This window comes from Diabrotica undecimpunctata, chromosome 6 (genome assembly GCF_040954645.1).
Source record: "Diabrotica undecimpunctata isolate CICGRU chromosome 6, icDiaUnde3, whole genome shotgun sequence".
Lineage (NCBI taxonomy): Eukaryota > Metazoa > Arthropoda > Insecta > Coleoptera > Chrysomelidae > Diabrotica > Diabrotica undecimpunctata.
The window spans coordinates 114,399,887-114,418,577 of NC_092808.1; the positions used below are offsets into that span (position 1 = coordinate 114,399,887).

The 18,691-nt window shown below is 34.9% G+C and overlaps 1 protein-coding gene across 1 annotated transcript in view; it reads left to right on the forward strand.

The window, feature by feature from the left end:
- Positions 1 to 18,691, forward strand: part of form3 (FH2 domain-containing protein formin 3) — a 507,951-nt gene that overhangs the window by 474,167 nt on the left and 15,093 nt on the right. Inside the window, exons 19-27 of the mRNA XM_072535173.1 lie at positions 3,483 to 3,830; positions 4,364 to 4,639; positions 4,744 to 4,896; positions 5,063 to 5,299; positions 7,549 to 7,852; positions 11,613 to 11,790; positions 13,393 to 13,557; positions 15,367 to 15,632; positions 16,149 to 16,349. Coding sequence (XP_072391274.1) covers positions 3,483 to 3,830; positions 4,364 to 4,639; positions 4,744 to 4,896; positions 5,063 to 5,299; positions 7,549 to 7,852; positions 11,613 to 11,790; positions 13,393 to 13,557; positions 15,367 to 15,632; positions 16,149 to 16,349 — 2,128 coding nt within the window. The remainder of the gene's footprint in view (positions 1 to 3,482; positions 3,831 to 4,363; positions 4,640 to 4,743; positions 4,897 to 5,062; positions 5,300 to 7,548; positions 7,853 to 11,612; positions 11,791 to 13,392; positions 13,558 to 15,366; positions 15,633 to 16,148; positions 16,350 to 18,691) is intronic.

Genomic DNA, 18,691 nt, shown 5'->3' on the forward strand with positions numbered 1-18,691 from the left:
ATCCCCTTTCTGTAATAGAGTATTATCAGAAACAGGTATATTTTGCATAATAAAATTGAATCTATCTCACGATATAGCCGAATAGACCAACTTACACCGTGCGTCATCATTGTTTTCTCTGTATATAGACCTTCGACGAAATGAATAATATTCACTTAAAAGTAATATCATAATGAAACACCTAATTTCATTTTTATTGATATCTTCAGGGCGATTGTGTTAAAAAATGCATATAGATTACTAAAATGTGTAATTAGGTCCACAAGTTTACCGTGCATAAAAAGGAAAAATAACTGTAAAGGCGTGTGAAAATTTTTTGATTCACTTACTGGCTTCCAGTCGCAAAAATTGGGATTGACGATGAGGAATACTCTCTTTTTTCTTCGGCTTAAGTTTCAGAAGACACAGACAACAGAAGGTTATCTTTACTATAATCTTACTATAATCTTTAGATCAGAATCTTCAATTGCAATATTTTCTGAATCCGAAATAATCATTTCATTATGCCCTTTATCCTCCAACGGTGCACTATATAAAACAACTTCAGTTTGTACTCCTAATTCACTACCTGGAAGGTTATTTATATCAATGTGGTTTTCATCTCCGGAATCTTCGTCTGTATCGTATCGAATAAAACCGAAAGTAAATGTTAAAACTTTCTGAGAAAATAATACCAAAGTATCCTAAAAATACTTACTTCCGTTTATCCATTTTGTATTTACCACGTGCGCTAATGTTTATTGCAAACTTTCGACACCTTACTTAGCTAACCGTTGACTGCGGACAAATGCAAACAACTGGCGTATATTTAAAAAGCAGAATACGTACGTGATGGCTTCCTGTAAATAATAGTGAATGTCGAATAATACAGGAATTTGTAAAGCATATGTTTTAACGGGCAGTAGGAGTGTCTGGGTCAATGTAATGTAAAGAATTATTAAGAAATTTCTAGAAAATAGATCTTTTCGTGTAAGAGTTAACAACTACTATTCCGAAAAGCAAGAGGAAGAAAATGTGATTCCTCGCGGCTCTATTATTAGCCCTAAACTCTTCTTAATCTCCATAATCGACTTAATCGACATAATTAAAAATCTCAAAAAACCTTTAAAAGCACGTTTATATGCAGATGACTTGGTGGTTTATGTAAAAGGTAAAAATAATAATACGAAAATGGTTGCGTTTCGATTTAATTTGAGTTTCTTACCACTCCCTGACACGTGTTTCTGGGTCTTCCCGTCATCAGAGAGAGCTTGTAAGAAAACTCAAACTAAACCAAAACGCACCGACTACTCTAGCAATTATAGAAAAAATAATTACCAGAGTATGCTACTAGAGACATCTAGTGATGAAAGATGAAGTTAAGTTAATTGCTATCGACACATTTAACTTCATCTTTAAAAATAATAATTTAACTTTAACAATTTTGCAAAGTTTTTTACAAAAACTCGAAATTGGTCTCGTTATACTGGTTTTTAATTCTCGGTTACAAAAACCGTAGGTATGGTATTCTCAAAAAAGAACTCAAATAATCCCATTCTCAAGTTTTTCAAAACATCGCTATCCTTCAAATCATGTGTAAAATTCTTAAGTATGTGTTTTAATAATCAACTTACTTGGAAAGAACATATTAGGCAATTAGTATTGACTTGTTATAAAAAACTTGACGTAATAAAAACATTGTCGAATAGATATTGGGGCTCTGATCGCTCTACCCTGCTAACAATCTACAGAACTCTAATTAGATCAAGAATTGATTATAGTTCAATCGCTTACGCCTTTGCTTCCCCCATATTGTTACAACAGCTAGACTCTATACACAACACAGCACTTAGACTCTCTCTTGGCGCATTTCGAACGTCACCGGTGGAAAGTTGAGAAGCCTTCACTATATCACCGCCGAATTTCCTTAAGACTATCACACGCAACGTCAATAGCTTCTAATGTAAATAAACATCTATTCCACAAACAACACGTTCACTAATAAATATATAAATTTCTTTACCAATAGTACCAAACATAAGCCTTACTATGAGCGAATACGGTGTTGCTTGAGATGTCTTGACATCGAATTCCCAAATACTTTTTCAATTAATATTAAAAGCCCTTCACCTTGGATAATTAATATTCCAAATATAAATACTGGTCTAACCCAATTTGACAAACAAATTAATAGTCACGCAGAGATCAAGAATAATCTAGATCTAATTCTCCGTTCATATTACGAACATTGTTATAAAATCTTTACAGATGCATCCAAGTGTGATAAAGAAGTAGGTGCTGCATTGGTTACCCCAAGCAATACACATCAATTTCGTCTTCCAACCTTCTTTACGATTTTCTCTGCTGAGCTCTATGCAGTGCTCAAAGCTATCATGCTTATAAATTCTAATAACATTCCTAACTCTGTTATCTTAAGTGACTCACTAAGCGCCCTTCAAACCCTTAAACAGATCTATCCCAAAGGTCCCTTTGAGAAACTGATAAAACTAGAACTCATGCAGGGTTAAGAAAATTCTAGAAGTATCAGATTTATATTAATTACATCCCACAATCGAATTGCAGGCAACGAAGGAGTGGACCAGTGCGCGAGTGAAATTGCTATATGTGCCGATATAGAAAAAGACGAGTATTGAAATACCGCGAGTGATATAAAAGCTTTTATAAAGAATCGAGTTTAGTGCAAGTGGAAAACGAATGGCAATCTTCTCAAACAACACTGAAGCAAATTAAAAATGACGTTACAGCTTGAGAACCTCAGCCAAGAACAGAAGAGAACAATTGGTCATAACGAGATTACGAATTGTACACACGAAACTTACTCATTCATATTTACTGTCTAAAAATGATCCACCTATATGTGAAACATGTAATGTATAAGTTACCGTTAACCATTTATTAATTGTATGCCCTATTTTGCCAATTTTCGTGTCGTATTTAACATACCTCCTAGGTCGACTCCCAACGAGATGGACAGATCACATAAAAAGAGTGACTACAAATTGAATTTAGATGGCGCAAAATCGGACTAAGTGGAAAAGCATGCGAGAGGCCTATGTTCAGCAGTGGACGTTAGAGGCTAGTTGATGATAATGATGATGATGATTTAACATACCTAGCACTATAAGTAATTTATTTTGTACTAATTTTTCAGCGAATAATATTGTAAAATTTTTAAAATCTATAGGAATATTTTAAAAAATCTATAGGAAAAATCTAATTTTGTAATTCTGTAGCCGTCGCTAATAACCATTATGGTGGATACGGCTCTAATTTCTAAATAAAAAAAATTATTCTTCAGCATTTCAACTACCCTACAATTTTATTTTTTTCTTATTTTTTTCATACTTGTCTCTTTTAAATTTTGGTTAATTTTATCGTCTTTCAGTCATGTGTTCTCCGTTTTCTTTTTTTTTATGTTAAGTCACATCCATTATTTAAATAACTGTAAAAAAAATATTTACAACTGTCTTTACTGTTCTTAGTGGGAAATCTTATGGGAACACCGGATGCAGATTTTAGTATAGATATGCAAATATACGACACTCGATCATCATTCCGAATGAGTAAAGGACGTAAAAATGGTTCTGAAGACGAAAACTCTATATCAGGATCTCCATCTTTGTCAAGGCGTAGACTAGGTTCATTCAATGGAAACGGTGATACTGTCGTTGGCGGTAAAGAAGAAAAATCCCCAGATATTACTCCTAATGGTAGTTTAAGACGGAGAAGAAGCAGAGTTTTATCTGAAGATGATGAAGGCAACCTTATGGATTTTCTACGAGCGTCTGGCGGTGATAACAATAGGGAAAGAAAATCTTGGGGTAGTTTAGGTAAGTGAATAAAAAGTTAGCTTAATTTTACACTGAATTGTATACGTGAGTAAAACAAATAGAATAGACGGATGTCTGAATAATTTAAAAAGAAAGGAAAATGACTTGTTAATAGAAACAAAGAGCGTGCAAAATAAGAAATAATCCAAAGGTATCAAAAAATACGATAGACAGCTCAAAAAATATCTTCTAATCTCTATAATTGTAAATATTTCTTATAAATACAGCCAAAGTAAAAATAAATAAAAATTAATAAATAAACTTGCATAAACAAACTAAGACACAGAATGATATTCTGTTTGAGATGTTTTACTGTGAAAACGATAAAGATGTATTTATTAAATACTTAGTTATACCTAGATCTAGTACAACTTTCTTCTCTATAAACATTAAAACAATAATTTGATTTTGCATTGCTGTTATTCCTGATACAATTGTAACACATATTAATTGAGCGATTATAAATATACTAATACAGAGAATGTAAATGTGTTTAACAAAAAATATCTAACAGACGAATTATATGTAAACAGATCGTTCTTGGGCAAGAAAAGCAAGGGGTAGTGGGCCGAGGAAAAGGCCGGCTCTTCTATCGGCAGATTTCTCTAGTGACCGAGAAAGACCATCATCACCTTCGCCTTTAACAGAACAAAAGTCAATAGTTTCCGCACCAGAAGAAGAGACAAAACCAAAGGAATGGAGGCAGAAGATAGAGTCTTGGTTGCAAGCAAACGAAAATGATCAATTGAGTGATGAACAAAGAAGGGCTAGACGATTAGCTAATAGAAGATCATTGGAAATGGATTCGGGTAAGCATACACGAATTAAAACATATTGCCAAAAAAAACTGTGTCAAAAAAGTTTAAAAACACACTAAACAGCATTTATACTAACCATATTTACATGTTTTTAGAGAGCGAAAGAAGTAGTACTTTAGATACTCTTCCCGAAGGCAAACAAGTTTATAGTGGTGGTCAATCTAATTATAGAAAAGTAAACCCAGCGTGGCAGCCTTCTAGTACCATTGAAAATACTGATGTTGTTAGTGCAATGGAAGCTGTTGAAGGTAATTTTTTCTTGCAGTATTTTAAAAATGTTCTCTTTAATACCATATTTGGTCGAAAAAAGCCGGAACATAGTGGAAGTATGTTGCTCAGGATAGAGGCCTAATTATATGTAATATTTAATACTCATAACAACCCATATAACAATTATTTGTTTGTGATTTTTAGAGGTTCAGCCACAAATAAAAGACAAATCAGCTTGGCGCAAGTCAACTTTAAATGTCGCCAACAGCACAGAAGCGACAAAAGATGACCCTTACGTAAATCGTAATACTCTTCCGAGAGATAATTCATTACATTCCATAGACGAAGATAAGACGATTGACCGGAAGGGTCTGATTAGTTCTCTTGGAGAGCGTATGCCGACTGATAGACTTACTTTATATATTAGAAAACCTGTTTCGGGTAAGTATAAGAGAAGCAGAAAATTGTGTATTAATATTCTCCTTTTATCGTTTGGTAAGCTATTTATTGTGTTTCAAATCCTTTATGTGATTTTACTTCATATTTTGAATATATTATATATTTTACAATTAAATTGCAAATATTGATGGAAGACCTTTCTACGGAAAACTCTGCAGAGAGGTCTTGGACTGGGCACATATTTGTTATTTTTTCTTCTTCTTTTTGTATAGACACAACTCTGTCTATTTTTCAATGTACCTTCAGTAAGTTATCGTTCCATCGTTTTCGTGGTCTTCCCACTGACCGTCTTCCTTTTGAGGAATCGTCTCGCTCTACCTTTACTACTCTGTTTCTTGTCATTTGGCTTATATGATTGTTCCATTCTCTATTTCTGACCCAGGCCTTGATGTTCTCTACCTGGCATCTCAGCTCTCTCAGAAGGGTTCTCGCCTCTGCTGTATTTAGCATTATTTTTGTCCTCTCTGTGTCAGGCCGTTTTTCTCTCGCGTATGCCATTAGTGGTTTGATGACTGTTTTATAAATTCTGCCTTTCATTTCTTTTCCGATATTTTTATCTCTCCATATTGTTTCATTCAGGCAACCTGCGACTCTGTTTGCTATATTCAATATTTATTTTCCACTTCTGTTTCAAGCTTTTCGTAGCTAGATATTGTGATGCCTAGATATTTAAACTTCATTGCTTGTTCTATTGTCTGACCCTCCAGCTCTAATTTACATCTTGGTAGAATTGCTGATATAACCATGCATTTTGTCTTTGTCTTTTTTGGGGAGGTAAAAATATTAAATTTTCTGGTGGTTATATTAAGTTCGTGCCGCATACATTGTAAATAATCTTCACTTTAAGAGATTAGTATTGCGTCGTCTGTATCTCTTAGCAGATTATCTTAAATTCTTTTTCACCCATTTGGCATCATTTGTTAGTTTTTTTTTTATTATTTTATTCATGACTAGGTTCATCAATAGGACTCAGGGAATTCCCCTGTCTAATCTCAACATCAGCTTCGGTTGAGTCAGTCAGTTCTTCTTCTACTTTTACTTTTATTATGTTGTTCTGGTAGATTTTTTCGAAAGTTTTGATTATTCCTAGAGCTATCTCTAATGCCTACAATAAGTGGATAACGTCCTTTAATTTGACCCTGTCAAAAAGTTTCTTAAGGTCCACGAAACATAAATATGCTGGTTTGTGGTATTTTTATCATTTCTCTTGCACTTGCCTCATTATGAATATAGCATCGGTGCATGATCTTCTCGGCCTAAAACCTTGTTCTCCTCTTAGTGTTATAATTTCATTAAGTTTATTTGTTATTACTTTGGTTGCTAATTTTACTGTTGTATTTAATAAAGAAATTCCTCCAATTCTCCGGGTCCTATTTGTTTCCCTTTTCTAAGAAAGATATTAGGATGATTGATTTCCATTCTTGTGGTATTCTGTTTTATTCTATTATTTTTTTAATTAGCTTTAATAGTTGTTTGGTCAGATCTGGTCCTCCATACTTTAGAAATTCATTCGGTCTTCTGTCCTCTCCTGGTTATTTTTTAATTTCCTCAATGATCGGAGGCAATCTGTTTTCTTCTGAATATGTTTCGTTTTTATTAGTTCGTTCATCTCTTTTCTTTGTCCTCTGATCATTCTCTATATTTATGTTCCGTAGAAGTCGTGTTCCATCTGTTTTGAGAAGGTATCTATAATAGATAATGGAACATGTACAGTAAGAAAAATAGGCTGCTTTATAACTGGTGTATAACTAACGGCTTCTAAAAGAAAAATCAACTCAATTTATTTAATTTCTATTTAATATTTTTTTATGGATTTTCGATTACTTAACTATTATATTTCTTTATTTCTGGTTGGACATTTTGTATAATACCGTATTAATTCTGCTTAATTTCTTATATTCTTTTTACACATCTTCCAAGTTTACACATTTTATTATCTTTCGTATTTTAAAAATCTAGTCCCTATGATAAAGATCGAGTATTCAATTATATTTCTAGTAATAAATTGATAGATATCAGTTCTTACTTTTCCAATTCCTATTTTTGGTTTTATTTTTTTAATCAATAGACATTATTCTTTTTTCGTGTGTTTTTTTTATGCATTTCCTTCTATGCGTAGTTTTCTGAATATTATCTTACTAAGTAATAACCATTCGAAGAAGCTAATAAACCAATAATTAATATTTTACTGACTTAAAACTTTTTAATGCTTTTTTATCTCCATTTTACAGAACCGTCTTTCATATCTCCAACTCCACCCACGTTTAACTCTAACTCTCGCCGTACCAATGATTCTCAATTAAATAGTCCAGATGGTGTTTCAAATAATAACAAATTAGAAATAGATCAAGACAATATCGAAACACCACCAGCAACTAGAAGAATATTTGTACCGACACCCGTTGATAAGAGGGAGCCGGTCATGCCTGGACCTTGTAGCAGAAGAACTGGAAGAAGTAGCAGCTCTTTGATTTCAATGATTAGTCCAGATGAGCCCGAGGATGGATCGGTGCTCGGCGACGGACAATTTGATAGGTAAAAAACATGTTTTAAGATTAATACGCAGTCAATTAATTAGACTATAAGATAACTATAACAAATAAATTTAAATAAAATTTTACACATTTCCAGAAACTATAGCAAGAAAATAATTTAAATTATGTATTAGCCTTTTTTACCACTTTCCACTGTCTATAAATAGGTATTTTATTATTAGCCCTATCAAGATAGACATTCAAGATTACAAAAATTCACATCCGGCTAAAAGTTGGGACACCATTATAAATAAATTGTGAAAAGTCTCTGGCAATGCCACATTTAGAAAAAAGTTGTCTGGTCTACAGGTCAATAGAGGAGAGTGGTCCACAGTGAGATGGCTTTTAGTCATTCGAGATTTTTTCACTATATATTGAAAACGAACAAATAATCCTGTAACTTTGCCTTTATTTGACAAAAATACACAACAGATATAGATTTGAACTTGAAAACATGAGTATAAAAAAAATCTTTTTGACGTTGCAAAGTGTCACTGAGGCACACAGTGGTCCACAACGATCATTGATCATGTAGTGCACCAAAAATCACTTCGAACTGCATACAATTATTTTGCCTCTTTGTTTTTCTATATAACAGTGGTACAGTTAAAATCATCACTATGTCTTGCGATAAAACACTAGCAACTTCAGGAACTTTTGGATAAAAGTTCGATTTATTTTTTCTTCTCAGATAATTGATATATTATCATATTATCTTAATCATCAGAAAGATTAGTCAAAATTTTGCCAACAATTTTGTTCGGGCCGTTAGGCCGTTGTCTTCTGAGATTAGTTCTCGACGTTTCGCCAACACTAGGAGTTGGCATCTTCTGGAGATGTTACTGCTTCGCTTGTAAGCTGAAACTGACGCCGCGTTGTACTCATTGTTTTCGTTTTTGTTGCTTTTGAATGTTTCGTTTTTGGATGTTTTTGGTGTCCTGTTTTAGGCTGTTGCCTCTTCAGGACGTGGTTTGTGTTTATTGGGTTTTGGCACTGGTTTTGGTGTTGTAGTCCCTGGTGTGCTGTTGTGGTGGCCTGGTCGTCGGAGGAGCGCCTGGACAATCAGAGGTGAAAGGCATGTAGGTAAACGGTTCCTTTCAGAATTTATTGATCTAAAAATGAATTAGTAAATATATGTCTTTTTAAATTTATGTATTTATTATTGTAATTGGTAACTGTATGAACGCGGCGCGAGAGGGCAGCTGTGGACTGGTACCTCAACAAATAGACAGGTATCATTGTACAATGGGATCGGGAAACCACAGAAAACCGATCCCCCCCTGTCTATGGCAAGCTCGAAGTGAGCATTTAGTGTTGATGGCGACGGCGGTAATAGAGGGGAGTTGCCTCCTGTATATCAATGTATTCGTCAGGGAGTTCGTTGCTGGCAAGAGCCAGTAAAATAGCGAGTAGGAAAGGGAGTTTGGGTTTGGGTCTTCTTCTGAATACATTGCCGATGGATGAGCAGGTAGTTTTCAGGATGCTTTGGGCTCTGAGGTTTTGGCGCCGGATGGTGCTGATAGTGTAACTCCTGCTCAGAGAGGGGAGCCTCTCATTTATGGGCTGGATATTCGACAGGAGATGAATTTGGGCGGACGGGTAGTCTCGTCGCTTGTACTTTGCTCTACGCAGGATTCTCCTCTCCAATGCGAGCAATCTGTTTGTGCTGTAGTCGGGCAGCATAGTATAGATGTTGGATCTATACTCGATGACCGGCCTGATGAATGTTTTGTACGTGTGTATAAGTGCACGTGAGTGTGTTCTTCCGAATTTACCACAAAGAGCATTGAGTAGACCGAGTCGGCTCCTGACCTTATTGAATGATCTGTCCAGATCGGCCCTCCAGTTCAGTGTATGTGAAAACACCACGCCGAGGTATTCGATCTGGTTGCGGAGCTGTAGTCGGTCTGCCCAGAGTCTTAGGTTGTGCCTTACGGAAATTGTGGGTGTGATGTATTGACTACGCATTGGATGTCTGAAGAGAATCATCTGTGTTTTGTTTGGGTTGGGTGTTACTCTCCATCGCCGACACCACCTGTCAACCAGGTCAAGGTGATTGTGAGCAAGCCCAAGTGTAGCGTCGACGTCTCGTGCTGTTGTAAGAAGAGCTGTGTCGTCTGCGTATAGTAAGGTGGTTGTGTTTGTATATTGTGGGTTAGGGAAGTCACTGTTGTAGATAGTGTATAGTATTGGTGCCAACACGAAACCCTGAGGTACTCCCGCAGTAGGAGTAAAAGATTCGGAGAAATGACCCCGCTCTTTAACCGTAATTTGACGTTGAGAGACATATGAATGGATGAGTCTGACGAATGGGAGTGGTAGGCCGATGTCCAGTAGTTTCTTGACCAGTCCCACATGCCAGCCACAGACCAGCCGTGTTGTACTAAGGAGGTCATATTTATATTTTTTACTCGCCTCCCCTACACTGGTTTCGGCGTGAGGGGGCGTGTCGTCGTTTGTAGCTTTTCTTTTTTTGTGATTTGCGGGAAGGGTGTTTGTGGATTTTAATATTGGTATCCATGTTTTGTTAATTCTTAGTCCTTCTTCTATCCGATTAAAATTATTTAGATGCTTATATATTTCCACCGCTTCCCGATATAACCGTGGTGTTTTATCCAACATCTGCGTTTCTTCAAACAGTATCCGATGTTCTCCTCTTTCCAAAGCGTGTTCGGCAACGGCAGATTTGTCGATATGTCCTAAACGACAATGGCTTTTATGTTCGTTTATCCTTGTGTTTGTGTCTTTTTGTGGTTCCCACATATACCATTCCACATGTGCATTCTATTCGATATACTCCGGCCGTTGCTAACGGGTCGCGTTTGTCCTTCACCGATCTTAAACAGTCCTTGATTTTCTTTGTTGGCTTGAAAATGGTCTTTACATTGGCTTTTTTAAGTATTCGCCCAATTCTGTCTGTTACCCCCGATATATAGGGCAAGAATGCTTTGCCTATACATGCTGTTTCTTCGTCCTTTCTTCTAGAAACGTTGTTAATCGCTTTATGTATTTCTCTTCTGGTATAACTATTAGAGGTGAGCGCTGTTTTAACATGAAGAAGTTCACTTTGCAGATGCTGTGGTTCACAAATTCTCTTCGCCCTGCCAGAGTTTTGATGATACCTTGTTTTTGGCCTGGATGATGATTTGAGTTCCTCTTTAGGTATCTGTCCGTGTGTGTAGGTTTTCGATACACTTTATGTCCTAAGTAACCTTCCTTTCGATGTACTAATACATCTAGGAACGCTAGTTGTTTATCTTTCTCTGTTCTTAGGCTAATCTCAAGACAATCTGAAAATGAATGTTTACATTTAGATAAAACTAATATAAACAAAAAAAACTTACTGCTCGTGGTTACTAATTAATACGTTACCTTCAATAAAAGTGAGGAATTTAAATAACATAAAAATTAAACATATTACCATTTCAAACTACACTACTAATTATGTAAGTATAATTATTTCGTCAAAATTATAATTAGTAGTTAGTTTAGTCATAGGTCTAAATGAAAAAGAAGAATAAGCGATAATTTGTTTTTCTTTAATAAGCCTTTGTGGCTTGAATGATGAAGGCCATACTTCACTGATATTTATGGCTGTGCTCTAAAATGTGCAGTTTTAAATAATCCGTAATAATGAAGAAAAGAAAATATTTAATAAATATTCTTGAAAATCAAGTGGTAATAGTTGTAAATGGAAATGTTGAGATTATTTAAGTAATATTAATTAACAAAATAACATAATTAAAATATACTTTTGTTAGGTACTCTGCTACAAGAAGAACTAGACGATATAAACGTAATCAAGAAAACCCAGAAATTACAACTACTTCTCCGACTGAAACTGTTGCTACAGAAACACAAATTTTGAAGTCACCTTCTCAAATAGAAGTATCCCAGCCTGTGGTAGAACCAGTGTTAGATAAAGAATCGAGGTTAAAGGTACGAAGTAATAAAATACTAATATAATTTTCTTTCTAGGGGAAACTGGGTAACACTGAGACACTTTTTGTTTCATTTAACCATAAGTCCACTACTATGACATATATAAACAAAATTTCTTCAGGATTGTACTCTCACATGCGTTCTTAACAAACGAAAAAGATTTGAACATTGCTCGGTTTGTTTAGTTTTTATTTTGCCGTTTAGTATGACCATAACAAACTGGCCTTGGCAATATCATCTAAATGTCTTTTACTAAAATTGTGGCAATATCTGAAGCTGTGGGAAAGTAAAATTTAGAATCAATCTTCTTACTTTTCCTCATAAAAGTGGCATCCACCTCATTTGCATCCGTTATACAAGAAAGTAGCTTTCCGATATAGTAAACTGGTTTTGATTTAGTGTTTTCTGGTTTAAATTCTACCAGAACGTAATCATCGACCTTAGGAGTTCTTGATAAATCTTCAAAAGCTGTTGGGTCTACTTCCGGTTCAAAAAGTTCAGATGATGCATCGGAATGCCATTCTTCATCTGCTTCATCTTCATCACACTCTTTTATCTTTCGCTTACCACTTGTTGCTTTCTGCAAATCTATTGCCCCTATATTTTTTTGCTTTTTATTCTGCCTTTCTTCCAGCTTAAGTTTCTCTGGAGTGTCAGTAGCTATCATGCTTTTTCCCTGACTTCGGCTTTTTGATGTTTCTTTTCTAGGTTCAGCCTTAGGATACCTACAAATCTCTTCCGGAGTTATAAATCTATTTTTTTTTTCTCCAGCTTCCTCGTGAACTGGATCGCGAGGGGGCGTTTGGTTACCCATTGGCAACTGACGTCTATCAGTGACGGAGCATAGCAAAAGTCGATGTCTGTGAATATTTCCCTGTCGAATGGGAAATATTCCACATTTTTTAAAGGCTGAGGTAATATTTCCTGGAGTCATTGCCTTTGGGTACGCTTCGCCTACATAACCTGCAACGTGATAAATAGTAACTGGCTTTCCAGGATGATGCATTAGCCAGCTATCTATGGCAGCATTATAAGCCAAGCTGAAAGGCTTGAAAATGCCAACATCCACAGGCTGTAGCTTATTGGTTAAATGTGGTGGAAAAGTAACAATGGTAACGTCATTATCCTTAGCAAGATTTATAACCTAGATAGAAAGGTGACTCTCGTGATTGTCATAAAGCAAAAGACTTGGATTTTGATTTGAAATGGAGGTGTGTAGAATTAAGTCTTCCATTACTTTCAAAAATAGCTCAGAATTCATCCTCCCGGACGGAGACGCAAGTCCTAAAGTACCAGGTGGAGCACCAGCAATCATATGCTTCTTAAAAGTGACCGCATGGAAAAACCATCGCAGGTGGTAAATGATTTCCTGCAGCACTTACAATTGCACATGTTGTTTCTTCTAAGGACTCGGCGAAAATTGTTGTATCATCTGAGTAACTTAAGTTTTTGATTCTTCTGCAGCCAATGGATGTGCCCCCTTCCCATTCTGAGATTGTTTCACGCGATCTACGAACGCCTGTACTCTCCTGGTGCTGCCTCCACACCCTTATTTCCTGCTATTACTAATACCTATCTAACATGATTGATTTTCAATAGGTGTGGCAAGAAAAACTCAAAAGTCAAAATGACCATGAAACACGAAATGGAAGACGATGGAGAAATCAAACAGGTGTCAATCCAAGCGATGTGGAAATTGCTCTTAAGCTAAATAAAGGGAACTCGAATATATCAACCACATACCTTGCGCCTGAACCGACAAAGGTTGGTATAGTGTTTTCTTTTTTTTTTATATTACAAAGAGTAGATAGTTTTAGACATTTTTATAAAAATCTTTGTATTTATCCTTTGCACTATAAGAAAAGATTAAAACCAGCTTAAAAATTGAAGGAGTATACTGTAACATTTTAAGCTTCACATGTTTATTATTTTTCTTTAAATAAATATTTTATTCCAATTTCTTATGATTTTATTCAATTGTGAACTTACGTTTTGTTTTACTATTTTTTCTTCTAAAAATAGTTGGCGCTCAACTGTTCTATCAACTAAATATTCTGTCTTATCTCTATTTAATAATTTAAATTTTTATTTATTTCAGTTCTAGTCTAATTTACTTTTTGTACATCCTTTGTATTTACTTTTCAAGAAGCTAGAAAGTTGTTTCTGTGTTGGCTTCCATCTGTCAATTATTGCTTCACAATAATAGATTTTTTTGTGTATCTCTTTTCTGATTTTAATGTAAAATTGTAGTTAATAAACCCATTTTTTGTATTGAAACTTCTCCTGGGGTGAGTACCCATTAATATTCTCTGTTCTGAATTTTTTGTTGATTATTTCTTACAATCTTTTTTAATTGTTTTTATAATCACACCTAACCAATTTAATTCGATTTTTAACTTTCATAATTGGTTTTTATAATTAAATTCACACGTATTTGTATAAAATTATATTAATTGTCCTTGTCATTGCCATTTTTTTAGATTTTTAATTTTCTGGAACTTCATGGCAAGGCAATATATTTCTTTATGCTGTATATGCAATATATAATTAGAAGACTTACCACTTTCAGAAGATTACACTTAACCTCCAGAAGAGACAGTATATAAATATAATTACCAAAAATGGTAAACGAAATAGATGAACTACAGCAACAATAATAGTTGGCTGGTGTCTGTAGACCAACCATCATGTGGGTGTAGTTTCGAGTAGAGACATGCCGTTCCCGGAAGTTAAATCTTTAACACTTATGTCGGTATTCGAGCAACGATATGTAGCTCGATTCTATATGTCATTTAAATACACGCACTGCTTGGTGATTGGATGGTGAAGACGGGAAGTCGTAAATTTTTATTACATCTTTCAATGTGAGATAAAATAACAATGCGATGGCTAACTGGAATGTTTAAGATTAGAGATACATAATATGTTATGTTTATTGGAAATACTCGATATCATTAGCTCGTGCAAATCCTACCCTGTTTCCTAATTTCGTATGAAATTAAAAGGCTGCATGTTTTTAGGTTCCATTTATTTTTTCGGGCATGCGTATTTACGAGGTTCACGAGGTTTTGAAATATTTTTAATAGCTAACTTCATCGTGACCGAACGCAACCCGTTATACACATTCTGGTATACGTGTGGCCTAACTTTTACAACAATACTCTGGCAAATATATTATATTTTTGCAAAATTTTATAATGTGTAATTCGTAGAATAATTTTAACATTTGTTTTCAATGCAGATTTCAGTCCTCTACAAATAGTATCTCATGGACTTTTCTTGTAAATATTCTCATGTAAAATAATTGGGGAAGCAGAAATTCAACAGTTAAGAATTTCTTATTAAGATACCTTTTGATGATTCACTACCCGGTATAAGTGCATATTATTGATTCTAATAAGCTAGTTCTTAACTAACAACCTATGGAAATACAATATAGTCATTCTCTCATTAAAGTTTAATAGAAACCATGCACTATTATTACTCTATTCTGTTTAATAATACTTTCAATTTTTTGTACATTTAAAAAACTAATTTCGTCTAATAGCTTTTAATTTAAATTACTATTTTTAGGCGACATCCAATAAAATCGATATTCCTTCTCGCAAAACCAAAGAACACGACAATGATGAGGGATTCGAAGAAACCCAGAGCCTTATGTCAGAGTCGCCGAGTCAAGGCGCATCATCTGGTGGTGGCAACTATGACACGGACATTATAGACACCGCACAAATAGTAGTAGCTAATTTCACGAAACCGAAATCTATTCGACAGATATCTCTAGATAATAAAACTGATGTCGCAAATGTCAACAGTGAAGTTATGCAATCAAATTATAGGTATGTATATTCACTGCGTATATAATCCGTTCACTTAACTTGAATATATTTTACATAGTTATTATTGGAAACATACAACACAAAACTACTATTGTAAACTTCTTTACCTAATTGAAAAAAGTGTAAGACTTATAGTGTACGAGCTCAATAGCCGCACGAATATAATATGCTTATATTGAACTGCTTCTCAAAAGCTCTCCTGTTGATTTCTCTTAAAATACAAGATTACATAAACCTGTATTTCTGCCTTAAATAGTGAAATTCAAATTTTGTCCTAGTGGAATTGAAATATTTACATTTCCGCCACTACTAGAAAGTCCTGCATACGATCTTTCCGTAGTTTGATACTAACCTCAATTTTGGTTCTTTACTAATGGAATTCACCAATTTTATAATTAATTTTTTTCTCTTTACTATCACTGTTATCCATTCAACTTATAAATCATTTCTGCCAAATTGCCACAATCAATTTTGTTTTATTTTAGCTTTATCTAAATAATAAAAATATTTTTGTAGGAATCCGGTAAGAACGTCTAGGTTACAATCGCTACCTACATCTAAAACTCCCAAGAGTCTCATTAGTCAACGGAAACAGAGTCAGGATAGTGCACTTAACAAAAAGAGTATTATTCCTAGAAGATCCGAAAGTCTTAAACCAGACTTAAAATCTGCTACAAATTCGACAAAGTCATATGGTATACAAAAGTCAAATTCCAGGTAAGATATATAGCCTATTTATAAGTAGGTATCTAGATATTTGGAAGTTTTTTTTTTTTCAAAACGCTAAATACTGCGTAAACAAAAAGTTCATTAAAAGTCCTTTGAATTTATAACAAGAAAATGCTGGACTAACTTGTGTAATATCTTCAACTAGTAAGTAAGTAAGGTAGGGTAAGTTAAATATGTAGAACATAATAATTATTGTATAAATACACAATAATTAATAATATTTTTCGTTATATTTAGATATAGATACCTAATATTAGGCTTATGACGAAAGTAGACAGGTCGTAGACATTATGGACTATCGCGGGTTGCATTTCTCTGCATGTGCTAGGAGTAGAAAAGACACATCTCTATGAGAAAAGAGAGCATTTGACTGAGCCTAAGGAGACTGGTTAGATGGTCTGTTTTAGGGCGTATCTTCACAGGTTCAGAAAGACAGATACAGATAAATGCCTATACTGCGAATATTCCGACATTGTTACTCACACAATGCTGGAGTATAATAGATGTACAGTGCAGAAAAACAGAATGTATAACGAAATAGGTATAAACCCTGCGACTGTAAGAGAGATAATCGTGAAGATGGCGGGAAGTACGGAGGGATGGAATAGTGTTCACAATTACATCCGAGCAGTCATTAAAAAGAAAGAAGAAGAAAGGAAACACCAACCGGGCCAACGACTAGATTACTATTTTAATGGGAATAAGCCGGAATTGAAGGTTAAAATAAGTTTATTGGCGTTTGAATCTTTGATCTTGCACTGATAACTTGTTTATACTCCAACAATTAATGGAAAAAAGAATAGTAGTTGCTACCAAAGTACATCTAGCCTTCATCGACCTAGAAAAGGCATATGATACAGTTCCAAGACTTAAATTGTGACAAGCTTTACAACAACTCGACATTAGTCCATACCTTTTAGGAATAATCACAGTATACAGGGATAACACTACTTACCTAAAAATCGGAAATAGACTATCAGAGCCAATAAAAGTAACTAAAGGACTAAAACAAGGGTGCAGTATGTCACCCTTAGTGTTTAATTTATATATTGAGGCAGTCCTCCAAAATTGGAAAAACCAATGCCAGGGAATGGGAATCCACATAGGAAATGACGTAGTGTTCTCCCTGAACTTTGCGGATGACCAAGTCGTTCTAGCTCAAGATTCTTATGATCTAGAATTTATGATGAAGCGTCTATACAGAGCATATGTAAAATGGGAGTTACAAGTCAGCATGAAGAAAACAGACAAGACAACAGAAAAAGACAAAGCGAAATTAAACACCGTATTTATCAAGGACGTAAAATTGTAGGATGTCTGAACTCCTTATGGTGGGATCTCAAGATTTCCAAAAGGAACAAAAAAAGAATAGGGCAAACCATGGTTGAATCAGTTCTTTGTTATTACTCTGAAGTACGGACAATTAATGCAGACCTGAAGAGAAGATTGTTAGCAGTTCAAATGGATTATTTGAGAAGAAGTGCTAGAACATCAAGGCAGGAAAGGAAGACCAACGAATATATAAGAAATAAGATGAATGCTACAGAAACGGTCATTGACAGAATAGAAAGAAGAGGTTCAAAGTGGTTTGGACACCTATTGAGAATGCCTGACGAACTTTGGCCCCAAAAACTTCACAAATTGAAGCCCCCTGGAAGAAGAAAAAGAGATAGAACTTGACGCTCATGGAATGAAGGAATTAGAAGAGCGATGGAATCAAAAGGTCTGGAGGAGGAGCATGCCTTAAACCAGCAGGATTGGCGGAGAAGAACGGGAATACGGCGATAGCCATCTCCAAAATGTATTGTATTTACAAGTTGGATTAATGTCAAACATTAATAAACTTATTTTAACCTTCAATTGTGGCTTATTCCCATTAAAATAGTAATTACTTTAAAATGCCACAAGAAAATCGCTTCAGAACAATAGATAAGATTTAGATAAGAGAAGGGAGTGTCCCAAAAAGTGAGTGTCGTCAGTCTTAGAGTGACCTCCCCACCTCTTTCGGAGTACGGTACGTACCTCCACACTCCTTTCGGAGTACGGTACGTGCGACAGTCAAATGCACACAAGTAAGAGAGGGTGGTTTTAGTTGGTAGGCAGGATAATAAATACCTGAATCTTTGGCACTGCTATCTTTAGTACTTTAAATTAAACTAAAACCCAAATTTTAGGGACTCACAATGGAGGTAGCATAAAAAAGTTTCAAAACCCAACCCTCAGAAAAATTGTGAGTACGCCACTGGTTATGCAAGGAGCACTATTGTTTATAAATACTAAAATAATTAACTAAAAACGCCTAAATAGTTTTGTAAAACTAAATAGGTTTT